This window comes from Ictalurus furcatus, chromosome 7, assembly GCF_023375685.1.
Source record: "Ictalurus furcatus strain D&B chromosome 7, Billie_1.0, whole genome shotgun sequence".
Taxonomy (NCBI): Eukaryota; Metazoa; Chordata; class Actinopteri; order Siluriformes; family Ictaluridae; genus Ictalurus; species Ictalurus furcatus.
Genome location: NC_071261.1, coordinates 12,265,057 through 12,287,221, shown reverse-complemented (window position 1 = coordinate 12,287,221; position 22,165 = coordinate 12,265,057). Strand labels below are relative to the sequence as shown.

The 22,165-nt window shown below is 42.0% G+C and overlaps 1 protein-coding gene across 1 annotated transcript; it reads right to left on the bottom strand.

Annotated features, from left to right (window-relative positions):
* Nucleotides 1–689: 689 nt before the first annotated feature.
* Nucleotides 690–20,975, bottom strand: lmbr1 (limb development membrane protein 1). Its single transcript, XM_053628498.1, has 17 exons — nucleotides 20,784–20,975; nucleotides 19,484–19,556; nucleotides 18,485–18,524; nucleotides 18,220–18,359; nucleotides 17,127–17,230; nucleotides 11,892–12,018; nucleotides 11,620–11,688; nucleotides 10,701–10,765; nucleotides 10,506–10,578; nucleotides 6,828–6,908; nucleotides 6,519–6,595; nucleotides 6,303–6,380; nucleotides 3,759–3,832; nucleotides 3,594–3,684; nucleotides 3,133–3,199; nucleotides 2,609–2,770; nucleotides 690–2,495 (listed from the first exon to the last, which is right to left on the bottom strand). Exons 1-17 carry the CDS (start codon nucleotides 20,844–20,846, stop codon nucleotides 2,410–2,412), a joined length of 1,470 nt encoding a protein of 489 aa, XP_053484473.1. The 5' UTR covers nucleotides 20,847–20,975; the 3' UTR covers nucleotides 690–2,409.
* Between the last annotated feature and the right edge of the window lie 1,190 nt (nucleotides 20,976–22,165).

Below are 22,165 nucleotides of genomic sequence, written 5' to 3'. Positions count from 1 at the left end.
TCAAAACTTTACTGTTTGACTCATTAGAACACGATTGGTTCTGGTGAATCAAATACCAGTCTGATGGTTTGTTCTAATAAATCAAATGGTTTTCTCATCACATTGGTTCTAGTGAGTCAAATACCAATCAGCACGTGTTCTACTGAGTCAAATAGTAAAGTGGTGATTAATTCAGTTTGGTAAACTGAATATTAATGTGTTGATTGGTTTTGGTGTATCAAATACCAGTCTGATTATTTGTTGCAATAAACAAAAATCATCACACTGGTAAAGTGTTGGTAAATTTAAAAAGTTGGAGTACCAATATGTTAATTAGGTTCTGGTGAATCAAATAGTGAAATCATCACACTGGTATTTGTTTCACCAGAACCAATCGACACATTGCCGTTTGATTCATTAGAACAAGTCAACACACTGCTAAAGAGAAAATCTGAATTATGGACAGACTTATCTGTTAATTGAGGTAAAAAAAAAAAAAATCTCCACAAGGATTTGCATTGAGAAAGAACATTTTATTTCCAACGTTCTGAACTGAACGCGAGACCAGAAAAAAAAGAAAATTGGTTGCTTGTAATGGAATAAAAGAATGCATTTTCACAGTATAATATACAAACCAGTGACAATTTTATGATCTGTGCATTTCTGTTTATGGTCCAGAGGTTATTGGGGGGAAGCAAGATTATATATATATATATATATATATATATATATATATAAAAAAGACATTTGATGATTTGCATATTATACAATGACTTTGTACAAAAAAAATGTGCATACTTTGTACATACGCTTTACTTCAAAAACAACAATCGTCCTTCAGACACGCATTACATTCAAGCGTAAAATGTGATGAGTTAGCTTATTTATTTATTAATATATAATAAATGACCTTTTCACAGGTTGTAAATTCAGTGTCCCTCATGTGAGATCTGTTTAAAAAGCCCAAATCTCATTTGAACAACGTTTAAAACACACTCATGTTTCATGTCATCACTGGCATTGTAAACTGGTTGTTTCTTTGACGGTCACATGAGGGGTCACAGTGAATTTGTCTATAAAAAGGTGCTTGCAGACGCAGCCGTCTAACGTTAACGCTCACTAGGCATGTACCAACGATCAGATCCACGATATGCTGGAGCCACACTCTCAGAAATACACGCTGTACTAGCCGATTCATTTGAGCGAATCATCCGACTAGTATTTGATTCACCAGCACCAGTAAACTCACTAGTACCTTAGTGGATTTACCAAGCTGAATCAATCAGAACATCATGATACTGGTTTTTGATTCACTGCAATCAATCGATACGTTGGTACTCAATTTGACAAAGTGTTCTAATGAATCAAGTAGTAAACTATGACACAGGTATTTGCTTCACTAGAACCAATTAACACAGTCACAAAAATGAATAATTTACTGTAATGAATCGAATAGTAAAGAGATGATTAAAATTTGGTAAATCGAGCATCAATGTGTCACTTTGTTTCTGGTGAATCAGATGAATCATATAGCATTCATTCAGTTCAGTAACTCAAGTAGTGATGTGTTCATTTGTTTCTGTTGAACCACCAGAATCGATTCACCAGAACCAATCAACACTTGTTCTTATGAGTCAAACAGTAAAAGTATTGATTCAGTTTGGTTTGTCGTAAATACCAGCACATTGATTGGTTTTGGTGAATGATTTTTACTATTTGACTCACTAGAACAAATCGCATGGTTCTGCATGGTGAATCAAATAAATAGGAAAATCGTGACACTGCTATTTGATTCCCCAGAACCAATCAACATTTGTTCTAACGAATCAAATAGTAAAACATTGATTAAATTTAGTAAATAGAGAACCAATATGTTAAATTTGGAATCTGGAATCACACACAACTTCAGCCAATAGCCCGATATCTATGACGTGAGAGTCGACAGGGTCAGCAGGGGCACCACATCGGCACATGCCTAACACACACACTCGCCTTGTGTAACGACTCAACGCACCTGTAAAATCCTCCCCTGTTTCGTAAGGCATCAGAGGTGAATTTCTGGACATGAACCCAACAAACACAAAAAAAAACACACTGTACAAAAGATTATACAATGACCAAAAAAAAAAAAAAAAAGAATATATACAGACATAAATACAACATTTACATGACTATGCGTTCACTTTTACCCAAGTCTGCTTATTCACAGCATGAGGAGAGAGGTCGTAGAATTTAAAACTGCATCAAAACGCGCAAACTTCTAACGGTGTGTGTGAAAACAGAAACGACGAAAGGAAAAGTGAAGGTAGGACCTTAACTAAACGTCCTGCTGCAGGGGACACACCCGTCTGATTGGACAGTGTGTGAATAAGGCGTCTTAAAATCTCCAGCCGTACCCTATTTTACTGGACGTGTGTGTTTTTTAGGAGTTCAGAGTGTCTTCTGATGGCCGTTAGCTGCTAGTTTATTTGGCTCAGGTTCTGTGGGACTGGTGGACAGATTCAGTTTATCCAGACCTGAAAACGGAGGTGAGAGAGTTAAGTTCAGGAGAGACACACGCACACAGTACGCAACATTCTACATTGGTTTAAGTGTTTATAACTGGTGTAGGGGAGAGTGTGTGTTTTACCGAGTGCTTTGAGAAGCTCCTCTCGGACAGCAGAGGTGAACTTGGTGATTAAACACAGCGTGGTCACCACGGCGAACAGCAGGTTATATGACAACACGATGTAGAAATTTCCCAACCAGTTAAAGCGTCCGAAATCCCCGAGCAAGTCGAACCTTGTTATTCCTGACACACACACGGAGGGAAGATGGACATCATCAGCAACACATTATTAAACATCTTTGAGACAGTAGTGATGGGTGTGTGTGTGTAAGCTGGGGGTCTGCAGTTTATCTTTCCCACATTTTAAACACACATAGACATCCCTATGCAGTCTTAGACTGTGTGTGTAATGGAATTCTGATTCATGTAGTCACTCCGTTTCATCTATTCAATGCTGCAATTTTTTTGCTGAGTCACACACACACCTATTTGAACAGCTGTGGCGGTAGCTCAGCATATTGTTTATTGTTGCTATTGTCACACTTGCTAACTTGCCATTTCTACACACACACACACACACACACACACACACACACCTCTCTTACCAAGAGTTCGGGACATGACGGGGAGCGCAGAGCTCAAGACCAGGATGGACACACAGCAACCGATGATCTGGAATGACGAGTTTAAAAAAATAAAATAAAATAAAAATCAGGCAGTTCATCAATTAATGGATAAATAAACTCATTATATCATTCTGCAATTCTTCTATTTATTCATCCATCACTCATAATCTGGATTTTAAATCTAACTCTTTACAGCTGCTCCACGGACCTTCCAGAACATGAAGCGCAACTATAAACGGATAAAAAGAACGAGGTTCTTTAATAAACTATAACCGGTGCAAAAGCTGCTGTGGTTATAAGAGGAATAAAACACTGTTAGGACGTGCGGTTATAGGAAAATAATCGACTTCAGTTTGGTAACAGTGTGTTTGCATCATTACACCACCCCATTGTTGAGCGTGCGTGTGTGTGTGTGTGTGTGTGTGTGTGTGTACACATACTGTGGTCATGGTGGTGTCATCCTTCCTGGGTGTGAGTCCCTGAAAGATGCGAAGGCTGTAGAATCCCACAACAGAGGAGACCATCAGGTAACTGCAGCACAGTTAAGGTCAAACTCACACACACACGCATGCACACACACTTTCATCAGTAACAGTGTTGGATACATCATGAGGACGATTTCAACCACAGCCTGCACGACACCAAACGTCGAGAGAGACGCGTTCCCAATCCCAGGGTCCTGCAGAGAGAGAGAGACAAAGTGAAGTGAGAAAAAGCTCTGAAGCAGAGAGATGATCGCGCTAATCCACCACACTTTCACTCTTATCCTCCATTACAGCGGAGGAACGTCATAGCGCACAGTCTGTGTCTCCCCTGAAGGAATGTGCAACACACACACAGGTGCTTTTCAGTGACAGTGTGATGATATCTAAGGACGTCATCACTGTGTATCGTCATGGCAACACATCACCACACGCATAATGACCTCAACAGTGTCGTCACCTTCGTGGGAGCCAGGTGATAATCCTGTCTGCTTTGTTCATCCATCAATTTATCAATCCTGCCGTCTATCCAGCCACCCATTCATCAATCCGTTTGTCAAGCCATTCATTAAATCATACATCCATGAAACTATCTGTCCATCAATCCAACATCACAACGTCACTCCCGAATTAAAGACAGAAACTTCATGACAGGACAAGGTTTGTGCGGAAAGTGTGCACACTTCATCTGTTCTGCAAATAGCACTCCAACATCTGTACGTATCTCGGCTCCCACTGCAGCTGGAACAGTACGCGTGTGCGCAATTTAAAAAACACGGCTACGGGGATTATGGCTTGCTATTCAGCACATTCTGCCAAGTTACAGCTTATTCCTCTTCCCCCTTTTTTATTTTTATTTTATACCCCCTCCTCCATCTTGTTTGAACACCTGTTTACACACCGAGTACGATATGTGATTTGGAAAAAGCTCGTTTCTGTTCTCTCCTCTTGTGTCGCTAATCTGTTTGATTTGTTCATAAAGCCGCTCAAACAGAACATCCTTCAACACCCCCCACTCCCCCCCACTCCCCCCCACTCCGTAACATGAAGCTAAACGTGTCCGTACTCTCCTCTCAGGTCGCCTCGGGACTTGTAGAATCACCATTTGCTCACTTTCTCGGGTGCCAAGTATATTCGGTAAACTTTTTATTTTTAATTTTTATTGTTCAACCGCTCATCGTACGGGAACCGTATTAAAGTTACCCTGCTATCACTAATGACGCACTTAAGTAGCTAAACTACAATAGCTTGCTAGATAATATTGCCATATACTAGCGTATTAAACATGGCTAGCCGTCGGCGACGTAGCTAAGGAAAACGATCAACGGTTACAAATTTTCCAAAGACGTATTCCTTTTATGCAACGGCTACAATTTGTTATTTACACGTCGACGTGTCATACGTTTATAGTTACGTTTATTATCGTGGAACGTTCATAAAACAAGTTAATTCTGCTTTATCGCTTATGTTGAAGTGGCTATAACTATATATAGCTATAAATAAAAAATTTTTAAAAATCACGCAGCTTGTCCATGCTACCGAGAAACCGCAAAAAAAAAGCGTAAACGCCCCAGTTCTGAAGATATCAGAAAATTGTTGTGTAACTACGTTGTGTAGGTGTGTGCGTTGTGTGTGTAAAGCTACAGCTTTACCTCTCTGCAAATCAACGATCCCCCCCACGTATTATATCTGCCATACGCAATTTCCTCCGTAATTTGCTACCATAGAAACGATAACGTATTAGAACAAGCGTGTTATTTTTCAGCAGCACCGCTGATACCTTCTGACCAATCAGCATCCAGAATTCAAAAGGTATGAATCAAGAATACGACGTAACGCACCGCCACGGTAGCTAAGCAGAAACTAGCTAGCTCAACGCTCTACACTGCGTGTTGTTAGAAAATGACAGACACCTGTTTCTGCCAGTCAGAAAACGAGAATTCTACGTTAAGTGACCAGTTTAGCGGCGTATCGATAAAGTCTTTTTGAGCCGACGAAGCTGAAGCGCAGCGGGGCAGCGTGTGTGTGTGTGAGAGATGTGAAGCGAAGCGTGGCGGGGATCCAGCTCGTCAAACACGCAAAGCCGTTTCCAATTTCAACACGGCGCGGCTCGTCGTGCCAGGACAGAGATCTCGGCGCTAATCAAACCGTTAAAACTGTGCAGCGCAAACACGCAGAGAGCGAAACACAATCCGTACCGTTGCCTCTGCAGGGCGGGGAAAGCACACACACACACACACACACACACACACACACACACACACAAGTGAGAAGGACTGGATAGTTTGACATCATCAGATTTAGGTATCTACCTGTAAAAACATGTCCAAAATACAACTCAGAGGTGCTTCTGAGCCTCAGCAGGGTACAGCTTGATTCTGATTGGCTGCCATGCTGCGTCTAAGAGCCAATCAGTGTACTTTAGTAGATATTTCAATGACAGGGAGACGGCGGCCATTACAGCAGACTCACTGTGTGAGCTCATACACACAGCAGGTGAGGTGTGTGTGTGTCGCCTCATCACGTCCGAGCGACTCTGAATGCTGTACAATATCAAACACTCGAGCCGCCAGATACCCATCTGATTCACCCTCGACTCGCCATCACACCTGAGCATATCTGGAATTCTATTCACACTACCGTGTGTGTGTGTGTGTGTGTTCTTACCGCTGATCCCTTCGGTAGCGCAGTTTCATCCAACAGCAAGTACAAAATGTTCAGAGCCACGAAACACACAGAGAGTGCCTACAAATAATCATATTATATTATATTAAATAAAATTAAATAAATAAATAAATAAATAATGAATAGATAACATACAATAATAAATAAAATAATTAGGATTGTGTAAATGTGTGTGTGTATTTATAGTGTGAATGTTACCGTGCCAGCGAGCAGTATTAACATGACGATGGGGTACAGAAGGTTCTTCTCCCAAACTGACGCTTTCTTCCTCCTCTCTGACACACACACAAATATATATACACACACATATATACAGACACACAAAACTGAACGTTAAATTCGATTCCAGAACTTTACACACTTTCCATGCTGATGTTTTCTAATCAGACTGTGTGTGTGTGTTAGACCCTGAGGTACAGCATAACGCCATGGTGATGTAAAGTATTGGCACCCTGGGCACCTGATCACCCCAGCGCACTGAACTGTAGCTGTACATCAGTCTCTTACCCAGCTTGTGTCTCTGCGAGCGTACACTCTCCAGTTCTTTGTGGAGATTCTGGGAGGTGGCGAGTAAAAGGGACACGGAACCTGACAGGAAGATGAGAATGAGAATGAGCACAATAAAATGAGATGGAGAAGGATTAACAGTGTGACTGTAGCAGGAAGTGAGCAGTGGTGATGCACTGCACGTGTACATTAATCCATCTGTCTGTCTCTCTCTCCCTCTCTGTCTGTCTGTCTCTAACTCCCTGTCTCGCTCTCCTTGTCCATCTGTCTCCCTCTCTCTCTGTCTGTAACTCCCTGTCTCTCTCTCCTTGTCCATCTGTCTCCCTCTCTCTCCTTGTCCGTCTGTCTCCCGCCCTCTCTCTCTGTAATTCCCTGTCTCTCTCTCCTTGTCTGTCTCTCTCTCCCTCTCTTCCCCCGTCTGTCTGTCGCTCTCTCTCCCTATATCTGTCTGTCTCAGAGAGAGAGATTGTGTGTGTCTGTGTGTGTGTGTACGTGAGTGTGTGAGGAAGCGAGACAGGGCGTGTTGCTCTAATTATCTTAATAATCGCATTTTGATCAAAGCGATCGGGGACGGATGACAGATCGACGTTTTATTGCGCACCAGTAACGCTGTAACACAAACTAATTGCTGTTTCTGAGTGTGTGTGTGAGAGTGTGTGTCTCAGAGTGTGTGTGTCCTGAGGCGATCCTCAGCTTTTGAGGAGTGACAGAAATGAGGTAGGATTTTAAAAATAATAACAGCAGCTAAATAAGACTGCGGTTTTCCTGGGGAACCCCTCACACACTCACACATCAACTTCCCCTCAGGCACATATTCACTCACACACAGAATTTAATCTTGTTCTCCTTTACACTTCTCAGTATTTTTGATAGCCAGTCTGAGCAAATTTAAACCATTAACAGCAAATGCTTCTTAATGACATAACAACAACAACAACAACAACATTAGCTAACTGGCTAACTAACCGCTAATAAGCTAGCTCAGGTTTGGTCACGTATTTTGCGCTCAGTGTAAACAGTTGTTTTCTCAGTAATTTATTTAACCCTAGTTCATTAAAAATTGCAAAAGGCACTGTTACCGTAGCGACCGTTACGTAATACATTACCACGATTAGCTAGCAAACTAGGTGTAATACTTTTCACGCTGTAATAATTTGCATATCTGACATGACTGGTCTTAAATCCAATGTTAATGACATCACAAACTCAGCTCATACTTAGCCCCGTCCCCAAATCAGTCTGAATACAAAAAATAATGGAACTTTTGCATTTAATCTTTTAAATGTGATCAGAAGCAGTCGTTCAAGTCGTTCGAGTGTGCCCTTCATGTAAATCGCTATGTGCGTGTTGCACAAAAGATGACATCGGCGCTCGCTGAAGCTGTTCCTGCATTACATCAGCTTGGATTATGCAAAGCAGGGATACGAAGCAAGGTCACTGCGCATCTGGACAACAAGGAAATGCAGGAAATGAGCCAAGAGCCAGGACACACACACACACACACACACACACACACACACACACAAGGACCTTTCAAACATGACTGCATAGAGAAAGTTTTATGATGATTAGTTTTTGTACGGAGGCGGTCGGAATTTTAGTGCTTTGTGAAAAGTCTCCATATTTTGCGACCTTCTTTCAAAGGCAGCTTCACGGACTCATGACGCCGACACCAAATTCTGACCCCACCATCTGCGGCCTGGTCGGATCTGACGAGTCTCTATTTTCCTGCCCCGTGTCAAAGGATCAGGCTGGTGGGGGTGGCGTGTCGGTGTGGGGAATCTTTTCTCGGCACAATCTGGCACCTTATTGACCGATCTGATGCCATTTGAACACCACAACCTGTCTGAGTATCGCTGTATAGAACGTCTCTTATTATATCATCTTCCTCGCGTAAGGATAAAGCAACAACAAGCAGAACTCAACGCCGACAGTGTCGATGGGGACGTCGCCGCCAACAAGTCCAGTCAAGTTTTTTTTTTAAGAAAACCTAATTGACATTTGACCTTTGCTGTGACCTTGACCCCCTTTTCAATCAATTCCTAAATCTAATCAGTTCATTTGTTGCGTACGATGACCATTCTACAGAAATCCTACAAAACCTTCAGCCGTACGTTTTTGTGCTGAAAACTACTTGAAGTGGGGAAATGGGAACTGTACAAAATTGTCTTTCACAGTGATGTTTGTTGCTAAACGAGACCTTTTAGCTGTACTCGTGTTCGACACGTGTGAATCGAAGAGGGCGTTGGCTGAATGCACGTTGTGATGACGTCACATGACGCGTCTCGACCCGAACTGGTGTAAAAAAAAAATTTTTTTTAAACGCTAGTAAATTTTTAAAAATAGCAAGATTCTCCAAATATTCCTGCGGAATTTCCTTGATAAACCATAAACTCTTCCACAAGTTTGTTTCAGAAGCCATTATGAAAAAATAGAAACCAGGCAGAAAGAAGAGTCACCATGTTTTTAAAACCGCTCACAGAACATGAAAGGACGCACGATAAATGTAAACATAAACACATCTTGCTGTTTCTTTCTACCTACAGCACCTGCCCTGCAGGGAAAAAAAACCCTTCCTGATAAGCTTCATTCTTCCTCCAAGCCTGAATGCTATTTTTCCCAGAATGCTGTGCACTCAGGCATTCCTCATCATCACGGAGCTTTTGTGGCGCTGCACATCAAACGCGAGATTGCAATAAAATAGAAATTTTTATCGGGCTTTCAAAGCGGCCGGTTAGATGCGTGTACATTGAGGAGCAGCAGCGAGGATTAATCAGCTGCGATCTCATCAGTGCGCTAACTCGCGTGCTTCACTGGACGCTAAAAACCTGAAGAGAACAACTTTATCTACAAGCAAAATAATTGTGTGTGTGTGAGAGAGAGAGAACGTGTCAGGGTTCAAAAACAGTCCCACACGTAACACACTGAAACACTCCAAAATGTCAAAATATGTTGTGGGTTTTGTATTCTCAACCTGGGAAAAACGAACTGATTCACTTTCCTCCAATCAAACGCTCTCTAGAATGCATTTGTCCCGCCTCCGTAAACAAGCTACAGGTATCGCTTGAACATGGGTCGTTCATATAGTCCAAAGATGTTAACCCTTGTGGTGTTGAAAAGGTGTGTGTGTTCATTCCGGCTCCACAATCTGTTTGATCTCCGCTCAAGCATGCATCCTTACCCCAAAAACATAAATGGCTGTGATGGTCTGTGCGCTGTGACAAACACAGGGTGTGTGTGAGAGAGATGTGGCAAGCAAGCAAGGGGGAGGAAAAAAAAAAAAAACCTGCCTCCCCTTCAACAGGCTCCTTCCTTGACTTCCTGAAAGGAAGCACGTTAACGCCGGTAATCAAATCGTGACCGTCAAGCCGTCATTGGGGCTTTAGAATAACCTACAATGTGCTGAGTGAGATGGGGCATGGCCAGGGGAGGGAGGAGTCACGTGATGATATTGTATAGCAAGAATCTCGCAAACGACCGTGTCGTCATATCGAGTAATTACGAGTTGCGACTTTGAGTCGAACGCAGCATTATCATCGGTATATTACGGATTAAGATAAGATGTAAACATCGAGCTTTTTGCACTTGGCGATACGAGAAGTCCGCGTACGGTGATACGACATCGCAAGCGACATGGCGGACGTGTGGCTGTAAAGGTGAAGCAGTGAAAGGACTCACCATTGAGTTTGTGCTGTAAAGCTTCCTCCTGAAGCTGAATGCAGTACAACTGCTCGTCTAAATCCTCCAAAATCTGATAGAGAGAGAAATATTTCCATATCAGTTGGTAATCTTACTCTTATATACCAGAAGTGCAGCATTATTTTGTACACTAACCACCGCTAGTCAAGAGCTAGCTAGCTATTACCCACGTACCGTGGGTTTGACTAGCAACTGGCCCATGACGGTGAACATTCGGGACAAACCCACTGGAGTACACACTGCGAGAGAGAGAGAGAGAGAGAGAGCGATGGAGAGAGAGAGAGAGATGGAGAGAGAGGGAGGGAGATGGGGAGGGAGAGAGAGAGAGAGAGAGAGAGAGAGGGAAAGATGGAGAGAGAGAGAGAGAGAGAGGGAGATGGAGAGAGAGAGAGACAGAGAGATGGAGAGAGAGAGGGAGATGGAGAGAGAGAGAGATGGAGAGAGAGAGAAAGATGGAAAGAGAAAGATGGAGAGGGAGATGGAGAGAGAGAGAGAGAGATGGAGAGAGAGAGAGAAAGATGGAGAGAGAGATGAGAGAGAGAGAGAAAGAGAAAGATGGAGAGAGATGAGAGAGAGAGAAAGATGGAGAGAGAGGAGAGAGAGAGAGAAAGATGGAGAGAGAGAGAGAGAGAGAGAGACACTCATGGGTCATGATGTTCATCTTATCTGTAACATCACATTTTCACTCAGGAACACATTTTGTTCGGCTCACGCAGAAACGGTTAGCGGTGGACGCTAAGTGGCATTTTTATTCATACAGAATCTTTTTTTTTTTTATATTTACCAGTACATCTGATATAAATGTTGACATTCCCTGTCATTCCGCCTCGTTCGCACCGACACAGCACCTATAGCGGCCACGTTCTGGCCAATCAACATGCTTCATTAACTAACTTAATGCGTCCGTATTTCACCGTTGCCTAGCAACAGCGCTCCTGACAGGCGAGTGGATTGTGTATGGACTGGCTGTCCATCTCGACTTGAACACTTCCTTGACCTTTTGCGAGAAGCCGTTTCCATGGATACATATAGCTGAGCAAATGAGCTAGCTAGCGAATGTTTGTGTGTGTGTGTGTGTGAGAGAGATACTCACTCAGAAGCAGCAAGCCGCCCATCAAAGAGATACATGAGTACAAGTAGGGCAGGTAGAACTCCCACAGGTCTGCAAACACACACACACACACACACACACACACACACACACACACACACACACTCAACAAAAGCTAGAAAAGGTATGATATATTTTTGGCCTCCTTCATGTTTAAAACTATATGGAAAAACTTCTACTCCCACACAATTAAGAAAACATCGCACACACATGTACGCACGCACGCACGCGCACACACACACACAGAAGTGTACCGTAGAGAGACTCCATGCTGGCAGCATCGTTGTCGACGAGCGCGGACGCGACCCACACGATGCCCAGGATGAGTAGAGCGAGCAGAAACAGCATCACAAACGTCTCCAGGATACGAGCTTTCAGGCCCTGACACACATACACACCATTATTAACTGTATCTAGAAGCTCACCTGAATACACTGTTCGTATTAGACACCATGCGCGCGCGCACACACACACACACACACAGAGACAAGGCGTGTGCAGCAGGTGTAAATGAGGTTCTAATTGATGTGTTAGCTCTAAAAACTGCAGGAGCTACCTCCATAACACACACACACACACACACACACACACACACACACACACACACACACACACACACAGTGTATGAGCGCAGACGCCCAGCTGCAGCCTATTAGCAGCTTCATTTCAACTTTTCCGGGTCACTAAGCACTAAGTGTATCATAAAACTGTGTGTGTGTGTGTGTGTTAGGGAAGGTGTTATGGGGGAAGTTCTGCAGCCAGGCAGGCTGAGAGAGAGAGAGAAAGACAGGCTGAGAGAGCAAGAGACAGACAGGTTGACCCAGAGAGCGAGAGAGACAGAAAAACAGAGTTGTATTTTAAGGTTATAAAAGGTTAAAATGAACACTCTCTCTCTGTGCATGATGCAGTAAGGTGAAAGTATTTACACCCCAGTCTCACTGCTCAACACATACGCACACACACCCCAGTGGACAAGTACTTTTGGTACCATGATGAGAAGAGGAACTGAACAGGTACTGAACTGACAGAGAAATGCATACACTTCCAGACTTTCAGATCATCACTGCATCCACAGCGCCTCCATGTGACCATCCACTGTCTCACTCTTACTGTCTCTCTCGCTCACTGTCTCTCTATATCACTGTCTCACTCATACTGTCTCTCGCTCACTGTCTCTCTATATCACTGTCTCACTCTTACTGTCTCTGTATCTCACTGTCTCACTCTTACTGTCTTTTGCTCTCTCACACTGTCTCAATCTTTCTGTCTCGCTCTCTCTCTCACTGTCTATCTCACTGTCTCACTCTTTCTGTCTCTCTCACTGTCTCTCTCTTACTGTCTCTGTATCTCACTCTTACTATCTCTGTATCTCACTGTCTCACTCTTACTGTCTCTCGCTCTCTCACTGTCTCAATCGTTCTGTCTCTCTCTCTCTCACTGCCTCACTCCCTCACTGTCTATCTCACTGTCTCACTCTTTCTGTCTGTCTCTCTCACTGTCTGTCTCTCTCACTCACTGTCTGTCTCTCTCACTCACTGTCTGTCTCTCTCACTCACTGTCTGTCTCTCTCACTCACTGTCTGTCTCTCTCACTCACTCTGTCTCTCTCTTACTGTCTCTGTATCTCACTGTCTCACTCTTACTGTCTCTCGCTCTCTCACTCTCACTGTCTCTCTCTCACTGTCTCTCTCTCTCACTCTCACTGTCTCAATCGTTCTGTCTCTCTCTCTCACTGTCTCACTCCCTCACTGTCTCACTCTTTCTGTCTGTCTCTCTCACTCACTGTCTGTCTGTCTCTCTCTCTCACTCACTCTCTGTCTGTCTGTCTCTCTCACTCACTGTCTGTCTCTCTCACTCACTGTCTGTCTGTCTCTCTCTGCATGTCAGATTTTGAGATGGAGTGGATGAAAGACAGGTGGAGAGAGATGAGGAATTACTGTTCTGTGAAAACTCAGAAATGTTCAGCATCCCTCCCACACACACACACATCATTACATCAGTAAATCAGTAAGGATTGAACTTGCAGTCCTCCTACTAAGCCTGTAACACTACAGGCAGTGTGATGGACAAAACACAGAACACACACACACACACACACACACACACACACGCCATGAATCACTACACAGCACCCATACACAGAGGATATATGAGTTTAGGAAGACGTTTGAAGTCGTGTTAACACACTACGGATTAACATGTGTCTTCAGCTCCACTTCCCTCTCTCTCTCACTCACACACAAACACATTTAAATTCAGAGAAATTCACATTTCTGATTTTAAAGTTAATTCTGTATAAAGAAAGTTGTGACTCCACATAAAAACGAAAGCTATAAAGTCTTCAGAAATAGATGAGACACAGAAGTGTTCATGTTTGAAGATAAACGTTGTGATTACTACATTAAATAAACTTTGCTAATCGATTCGTATTTGCGTATCAAACACTTAATACATGTAATCGGTCTTAATAAAAGTGTGTTGCATGGTGCGGTGCTGCGCTGAAATCAAATCAAAATCAACACCAGAGACTCAAATGATTCGACTGAAACGTATTCCACGACCTCGTGTTGCCATGACGACGAGCAAACACGACCTGCGGCGACTGAACCCTGGGAACAAGACGCGTAGCTCTCGCGCGCGCGCACACACACACACACACACACACACTGTTATCCTATACTTGTCTCTTCTAACTTTTTCATATCACTCTCTTTTCTTAATTTATCTTGCTCTCTTTCTATTTCTTTCTTTGTTTATCTGTTCCCCCCTCTCTCTCATTCCATACTTCTCTTTTAATACTTTCTCTATTTTATTTTTTCCCACTCTTTGTTTTTTCTCTCTCATATTCCATCACTCCTCTTGCTTTCTTCCTCCATTTATTTATTTCCTTCTTTCTCTTATTCTATACTCACCTCTTTCTATTCGTACTTTTTCTTTCCTATTCTATATCCCCCCCGCCCCCCTTAATCTTTTAATTTTTCTTTCTTTCATCCTCTACTTATTTCGGTCTTTTGCTTTCTTTTTCTTTCCATCTTCATCCTTTCCTCTTGTTCCATTCTTCCGAGTTTATCTCTAAACCGTCATAAATGTGTGCACGGTTTTTTTTTGTTTTTGTTTTTTAAATGTAAGGTTAAAAATAGGGTTTAACTTAGGATTTTTTTATTTTTTAAAAACCTCTCCACTGACCTCAGAACCGGATGTGGGTGTGGCCTAATATTCTAATGAGCACACTCAATTGACAGCCCTCAACAACAGTACAAAGTAGGACGATACAAAGCAAGATTCTGAGATTTAGTTGGCGACAAAAAAATTTTTTAAATAAATTTTTTAAAAATTCATGCGGTACGACTCTGCAGACAAAAAAAAATCGTACGTAAAAAGAATTCTTTGGTCGCGAGTTGAGATCGGACTTAGGACGCAAATATGGTGGTCATCCACCGATAGGACTTCTTGTTTTGAAACTTGCGATAAATAGAATGTTTATGGCGCTAATCAATGATGTAAGCAGTACTGATGTAGTAACGTTCGTAGGTCTATCACCAGCGGATCGTTCTTACAGCCACATCCCATTCTGTGAAGCTCAACAACCTTTCGCCACACATCACAGCTATATTCCTTGGTCTTACCCATTGTTATGTATAACTAACGGAATTTTGCCTGTGCGTTACCTCATATTTATACCCCTGTGAAACAGGAAGTCATGGTTGAACAATTTCCTGTTCCTAGTCACCCAGGTGTATATTTTTTTCACATGAATTCATGGGGTGCCAATAATTGTTGCACACCTGTATTTAACAACGATTTTTAAAAAAATTTTTTTGGATAAACCTGTTTTGTTTGCAATTGTTTGATATAAATATACATAAACCTGACATGTTCATTAAGAACAATAATAATGATAATAATAATAATAATAATAATAATAAGGTCTGCGATACGAGGCGTGACCCCAACAGCGAGTCTGTGTGCTTCCCAGGAAAGGGCGTAACGGCCGATATTAAAACCTCGCAGTGACACTGAACCAAGTGGGCCGTAAAACGCAGAGCCGGGCGTACGTATAAAAAAACGCCGCAGCTTTTAACGAACTCCCCTGTTTCATTTCCGCTCGTTAGGGAACGTAACGTGCGAGATTAAACGCAACCATTACAGCGAGGCGCGCGTCAGACTCCGAGGGTCCGCCATGAAACCTCCAGTCTGAGCTTTACGAGGCTGCGTGGCTCGAGACTTGACCTTCCCGTCCGTCTGCAGGGGGCTTTCATACAAGATCGTTTCCTTTCCTCTCTCACACACACACACACACACACACACACACACACATACACACACACACACACCCATGCAGAGTGGACGTGTAGGGCGAAATAAAGCAGTGCCTCTGCGTTTATGGATGATCAGTAGCCAGAAACAGGACAAATTACCTCTCGGCCTCGTAAACTACAGTAGCAGCTGATCTTTAATCTTTTAATCTTTATGTAAGTTTGACGAACGCGACAAAAGCCAGGAGCCACTTCAAACCGCGCGCCCGGAGGAACCAAACACACACTTCTTTTCTTTTTTTTTTTCTTTCCCAGATTTTGTCCAGGTCCATGCACCGCTGTGGCTGTAATTTACGATATGAGAAATTTTTTGAAGGGAAGTGTGCTTTTGAAGTTTTTATTTTTTTTATTTTTCAGGGTTTGTGCCCTTAATGACAATAAAAGGCATAAACGTGTGTGTGTGTGTGTGTGAGAGAGAGAGAGAGAGAGCGCACTGATATATGGGGTTAAACCTCCACAATTTATAGACAACGTTTAAATCATTTTAACCCGGTTTATCTGAAGAAAACAACTTTATTTAAAATGTTTAATACATCAGCATTATGAAACTGTTACACTATTATTTTAAACACACTGTCGGAGGCAGGGAAAAAAAACGTGTTATTCGAAGTGTTTTTTTGATTTGTTTCGATTTTTATTTGTTATCTGGAGCGTTGCTTTTTGGTTCAGTTTGGACATATCTCTTTTATTTACTTTTATTTATTAAGAGTTAATACGTATTAACATTTATATATTTTTCCTCATTAAAAAAAAAGTACAAAACATTTCCGTGGTATAGTCGGTGCTGTTTATTTTTGTAATAAAGTGCAGCAATATTTTACTTTGAGTGTGTTCATTCAGTATCAATCTTTAAAAATATCAGTATTGGTAAATTCCACTATCGGTCGAACCCTGTTCGTTATTTTCCACGGTAAAGCTGCAATCCATAGGTTTATTTATGTAATGGATCACACCTTCTTTCTTTCTTGTGTACAATTTGTCCATCTTAGATACAAGCTGAAACCTAGCTGCTCAGCCCCGCCCCTTTATACCTTAAAAGACTGTTGGGGGGGTGGGGGGACAAATACAACAAAACCATACGAGTGGGCAGAGTCAATGTAATTCACAGAACTGTAAACTAACACGCTGCCGCTTTAAACAGGTTTGCGAACACTAGAGAGGGATCATCAAGTACCTTTTTAGAGCCGGCAAATCCCTCGGACTCTAGGAAGAAATAGGCGAAAGGCATGAGGACGAAGAGGCACAGGTTGGAGAATAGCGAGACGAGGTTCCACAGACCTGCAGAGAAACAAACACAGCGAGTGTTAAAAGCGTTCAACTGGATATCAGATTCACGCCACCGATAGGAAACGCACCAGAGCGACGCTTGGCCGATGTACTGACGTTAACGCCAGAGGTTCTGTGCACAATCAGGTCAAACCGGAGATTAAATCTCCGCCTGATATTCTTCCACAAAAGAAACCTCATTAATGAGATCTAACATAATAACACGCATGAGTGTTCAACGTTACCGACTATATCCGTACTACTATACATGCTCAACAGTTCTTATAAACGTTATTCCATCTTTAAACAACGTTTTTGCCATCTCTTTCCCTGACAATTTATTTATTTGGGCACGAGTAAGGTGGAACCAATCTAGAAGTAAAGCTCAAACCTGAAATAAAACACAAATGAAGCTCAGAGGTTTGACTAAATAGTGAAAATGACTTTAAATTAAATAAATAAATACTGATGCCAGATCATGGAGGGGAAAATGTGATACTCTGGTGCCCTCTGGTGGACGGAAACAAAACTTTTTTAAAAATATATATTTTTTCATCCACATTGATGCGGATACATGTAAACACGTGAGACGCTCTCCCGAGCAGATAAATTCGAAAGCTATTTAGAAAAAAAAAATACCACTGCCGTGTTGTTAGTCAGGTGATGCGGTCCCATGACCCGTTCGACTAAGAACAAGCAAAATGGTGGTCGCCGCATCGATTCAAAGAGATGGAAAGTAAACAAAGGTCTGACACAGGCCAAAGCATCTTACGTTTTTTTTTAAGGGTTTTGTTTTTTCCCCCTATACGGGCAATTTTTGGAACATGTTTGAAAGCATTCTTAAAACGAAAAAACGCGTCAAAGTCTTAACTAGGAAATCCATGACAGCGTGAGAATCTTATCGTTAGTGGAGGATTGAGAAGAAGCTGGATGTCGGATGTGTTTAGTATGAGGCGCGTGAGAAATACAGCAGGTGAGAACACGTTGCTGTTGATGCTAACCGTGGATGAGCGAGCCATTGAGCCACTGGATGTAGTAGTTCTTGGGGAACGACAGAAGGATCTCGTTACTGATTATAGAGAATGGGAGGAGGAGGACGGCGCCGCCGGATATGGCCAGGGTGAACGTACACAGGTACATCCTAAAAAAAAAGATATATATATATATATATATATAAAGAGAGAGAGAGAGAAGCAGAATTAGGTAAATAACCTATTAATAAAGTATAATATAAACTTAAAATGAGGTGAACTGCGAAGAACCCACGATATTCTGTTAACGACTGCATCTTCATCTTCATGGTCATCTGTCAGAGTAAGAAAAGGGAAAAAACCCACACTGAAGTATTACAATTATTATTATTATTATTATTATTATTATTATTATTATTATTGAGATGCACCGATACTAAATTTCTCAGGCGATACGGATAACTCAGAGTGATATCGGCCAATACCAATAGTTCTGCTGTTTATGCCTTCTTTGAAATGAATAATAATTAATGCAAATAAAAACTTTATTCTCTCCATTTCAGCAAGTTGTTTGACAGTAACTTGTCTCATAAACAGAAAACACATTACTCTAATTATCATTAACACATGAACTAAATTCTCAAGATTAAAGTAAGATTTATTACTCATATTAACATTGACTGAATTCTAAAAAACCTCCTGTTAGTCTCACATTCACTCACCACAAGCAAAAGCATTTCTACTTCATCACTGACAACAAAGTGCTAATATATAATATCAACTTTTTCATATACTAACATTAACTGGATATGAAATATACTACTCTACAAATATATTTTTCGGTGCAATATATACCTTTTTTGTCACTTATTTTCATTTAAATCTTTCAACGGTGTACAGGCCCTTTAATTCAGTGCGGGTAGCGCAGAGGAAAAAATTAAGACTCGATGCAGAAAATCCCACTTCACTTCTGCTCACTTCCGGTGTAAAATTTTATCGGTGCAGAGATTACCAACTGCAGTTTTGTCATCATTCCACACAAGAGACATCATCTTTACACACAGCACGAAATCCATGTGTTTTCCCGCACTCTTTTGATTGGCAGGATATGATCGGCCCTGATCATCAGATGCTTTTAAACTATCGGCTGATAGCGGGAAAAATAGCCTTTATCGACTGATACCGATTATCAGTCGATACATCGGAGCATCTCTAATTATTATTATTATTGCACTCGACTGACAGTGAGCAAAGATCATGTTTCACTGTTCAATCAATCAATAAATGTGCTTACCACTCTTCCTCTTGTAGCGCATTATGATGCAGTAAGACACGATGTACAGCACAGCAAACAACAGGAAGCAGATCTGTACAGAGAGAGAAAGAGAGAAGATTAGCGAGAAAATTGAAAGGAAGGAAGTTTGAAGGCTCCGACAGAGAACTGAAAGCAAGCCAGGACGGAGTTCAGGAACGAAACCGGGAAGGGAGTACGGAAGCTCGGAGTCGGAGTCTTGGAAATCAATCTGGGAGGCGATTCAGAAGGAATTTGGATGGAGGTTCTGAGGAAAATATGAACTTCCATCCGTCCATCTGTCCTTCTGCTAATCTATCCTTCCATCTTGGTGTCTGTCCATCAGTCCCTCTGTTTAGCAGCCTATTCCTCTATTTTCCTGTTTGTCCATCTGTTAACCTCTCCTTCCATCCATCCATCCATCCACCTATCAGTCAAATCTGTCTATTCTTCCACTGTCTATCTGGTACCGGTCCAGATATTTACATGCCTCTCCGCCTGTCTATCTGGCTCTTCACCTGTCTGTCTGCATCTCCTCTCGACCTGTCTGTCTGCCTCTCCTCTCCACCCGTCTGTCCGTCTGCCTCTCCACCCCACCTGTCTGTCTCTCCACCCGTCTGTCCGTCTGTCTCTCCACCCCACCCGTCTGTCTCTCCACCCCACCCGTCTGTCCGTCTGCCTCTCATCTCCACCCGTCTGTCCGTCTGCCTCTCATCTCCACCCGTCTGTCTCTCCACCCCACCCGTCTGTCCGTCTGCCTCTCCTCTCCACCCGTCTGTCCGTCTGTCTCTCCACCCCACCCGTCTGTCCGTCTGCCTCTCCTCTCCACCCGTCTGCCTCTCCACCCCACCCGTCTGTCCGTCTGTCTCTCCACCCCACCCGTCTGTCCGTCTGCCTCTCCACCCCACCTGTCTGTCCGTCTGCCTCTCCACCTGTCCGTCTCCAACTACTGCTCTTATATATTATTTGGTCAACATTCCTCTCTGTCCTCCTGTGTTTATGTCTATCGATAAATGTACATATTTATATATTTATTCCTCCGCAACATTTTTGTTAGCGTTACCTTATCTGGCTAAAAGCTAGTGACAGCATCTAACTTGCAAATGCAAGCTAGCTAATCAACCATGCTCGTTTTAAAACGTGACGTTAGGCAACAAATTCCTAAACCCTTTGTAGATTTCACACAAACCCGCGCAAACTAGTCGTTCCGATGCTATCCAGCTAATCTGGTAACGGTCCCACAAACGCACAGGCTAGCTGCTAGCCGCTTTAGCTATCATTACAGTTAGCTCATTGAACTTACAATGTACTCTCGGACTTGGCTGTGGAAATTCTGCTCTCTGATCGTGACATCGTCTTCTTCCATTCTTCATATTGCACATGCACATCACTTAGCTCATAGACTTCACAATAATGCCGCGAACTAGCCTCACACAAAGATTAGCTAGCAACCGAAAAAACAGTGCGCGCATTCGGGGGGGCCAGGGGGGTTGCGTCGGGGGCGTTATTACTTTCCCACCGCTTTCCGATAAACCCCACCTCCTGCACTAGTATTGGCTTGTGTAAAAAAGTCCGCAACTTCTAGCCAATCAGAGCGCACACCGCAGCGCCGTCAGAACTACACAAGGCGGGGCTTATAGGAATATGACTGGGGAAAGGTTAACGGCATAAAAGGGGCTCGTTTAGCGTGCAAAATAAATTGCGTCATCATTCCGCGACACATATAACCCGTGGTCGCATAACCGTAGTTAAACCCACTTAAATATATTAAACTTAATTGAATTGTTTTTATCATTTAATTATTTATTATTATTGGTTGTTATTTACAACACATAATATTATAACATAAGAATTATTTACATGTTGTTTTCATTACGCTTTATTTACCTCTAAATGTTTTTATTCTATACATAAATTATATTATCCAATGCTACAGCTCGTAGGATTGTATTTGTTTGTTGTTTAGATTTTTTGTTTGTTTGTTTGTTTGTTTGTTTTGGGGTTTAAATTGAGTCAGGGGTGTGTGAGGTCAGAATTGGTGGGAAATTTGTACCTATACATCATACGTCAAGCGTCATCAGAACTCAACTTCAGGCCCGAAAGAAGTCTGATGACATGGTGACTGGCACCACAGCCAATCAGCAGAGAGAGAGTGAGAGAGAGTAAGAAAGTGAAAGAGTGAAAACACACACTTAATCCTTTAAGCGCTATCTGAGCTCCCAGACACCTACAATTGGGGGGGGGTCCTACATAGTATCCACACTTATGGATAATCAATTTAAGGCTCTTTTTTTTTTTTTTTTTTTTTTTAGCAAAATATAAGATATCAATTAACTCCAAATCACTAGAGAGCATGATTTTAAAATAACATAAACGTCTGTAGCTTTCTAGACTATTTGTCAATCTCAATCTTTATTAACTTTCTACATTAAAAAAAGTAAAACTCTTCTTGTGACAGACTCCACTGATCACCTTAGATTTTTTTATGTTTATTTGTTTGTTTGTTTGTTTGTGTCGTTTTTGCGGGTAGATTTTTTTTAACCTCCTTTTGTCATTCAGCACCTAAACCGTACATTTTGTATGTTCAGAAATTATATTTTATAAAATAAATAAATAAATAAAATTTTTAGAATGTCTTCAACCTGAATGTTCAAAAAAATATTGAACACTGGAAGATGTTCATTA

Excerpts from the sequence above, each read along its gene's own strand:
- lmbr1 (XM_053628498.1), bottom strand. The coding sequence starts at position 20,846 with ATGGAAGAAGACGATGTCACGATCAGAGAGCAGAATTTCCACAGCCAA. Across the intron at positions 18,360-18,484 it reads GCAGTCGTTAACAGAATATC|GATGTACCTGTGTACGTTCA; the intron begins GTGGGTTCTTCG and ends CTTTTTTTTTAG. Across the intron at positions 2,496-2,608 it reads GGAGCTTCTCAAAGCACTCG|GTCTGGATAAACTGAATCTG; the intron begins GTAAAACACACA and ends CTCCGTTTTCAG.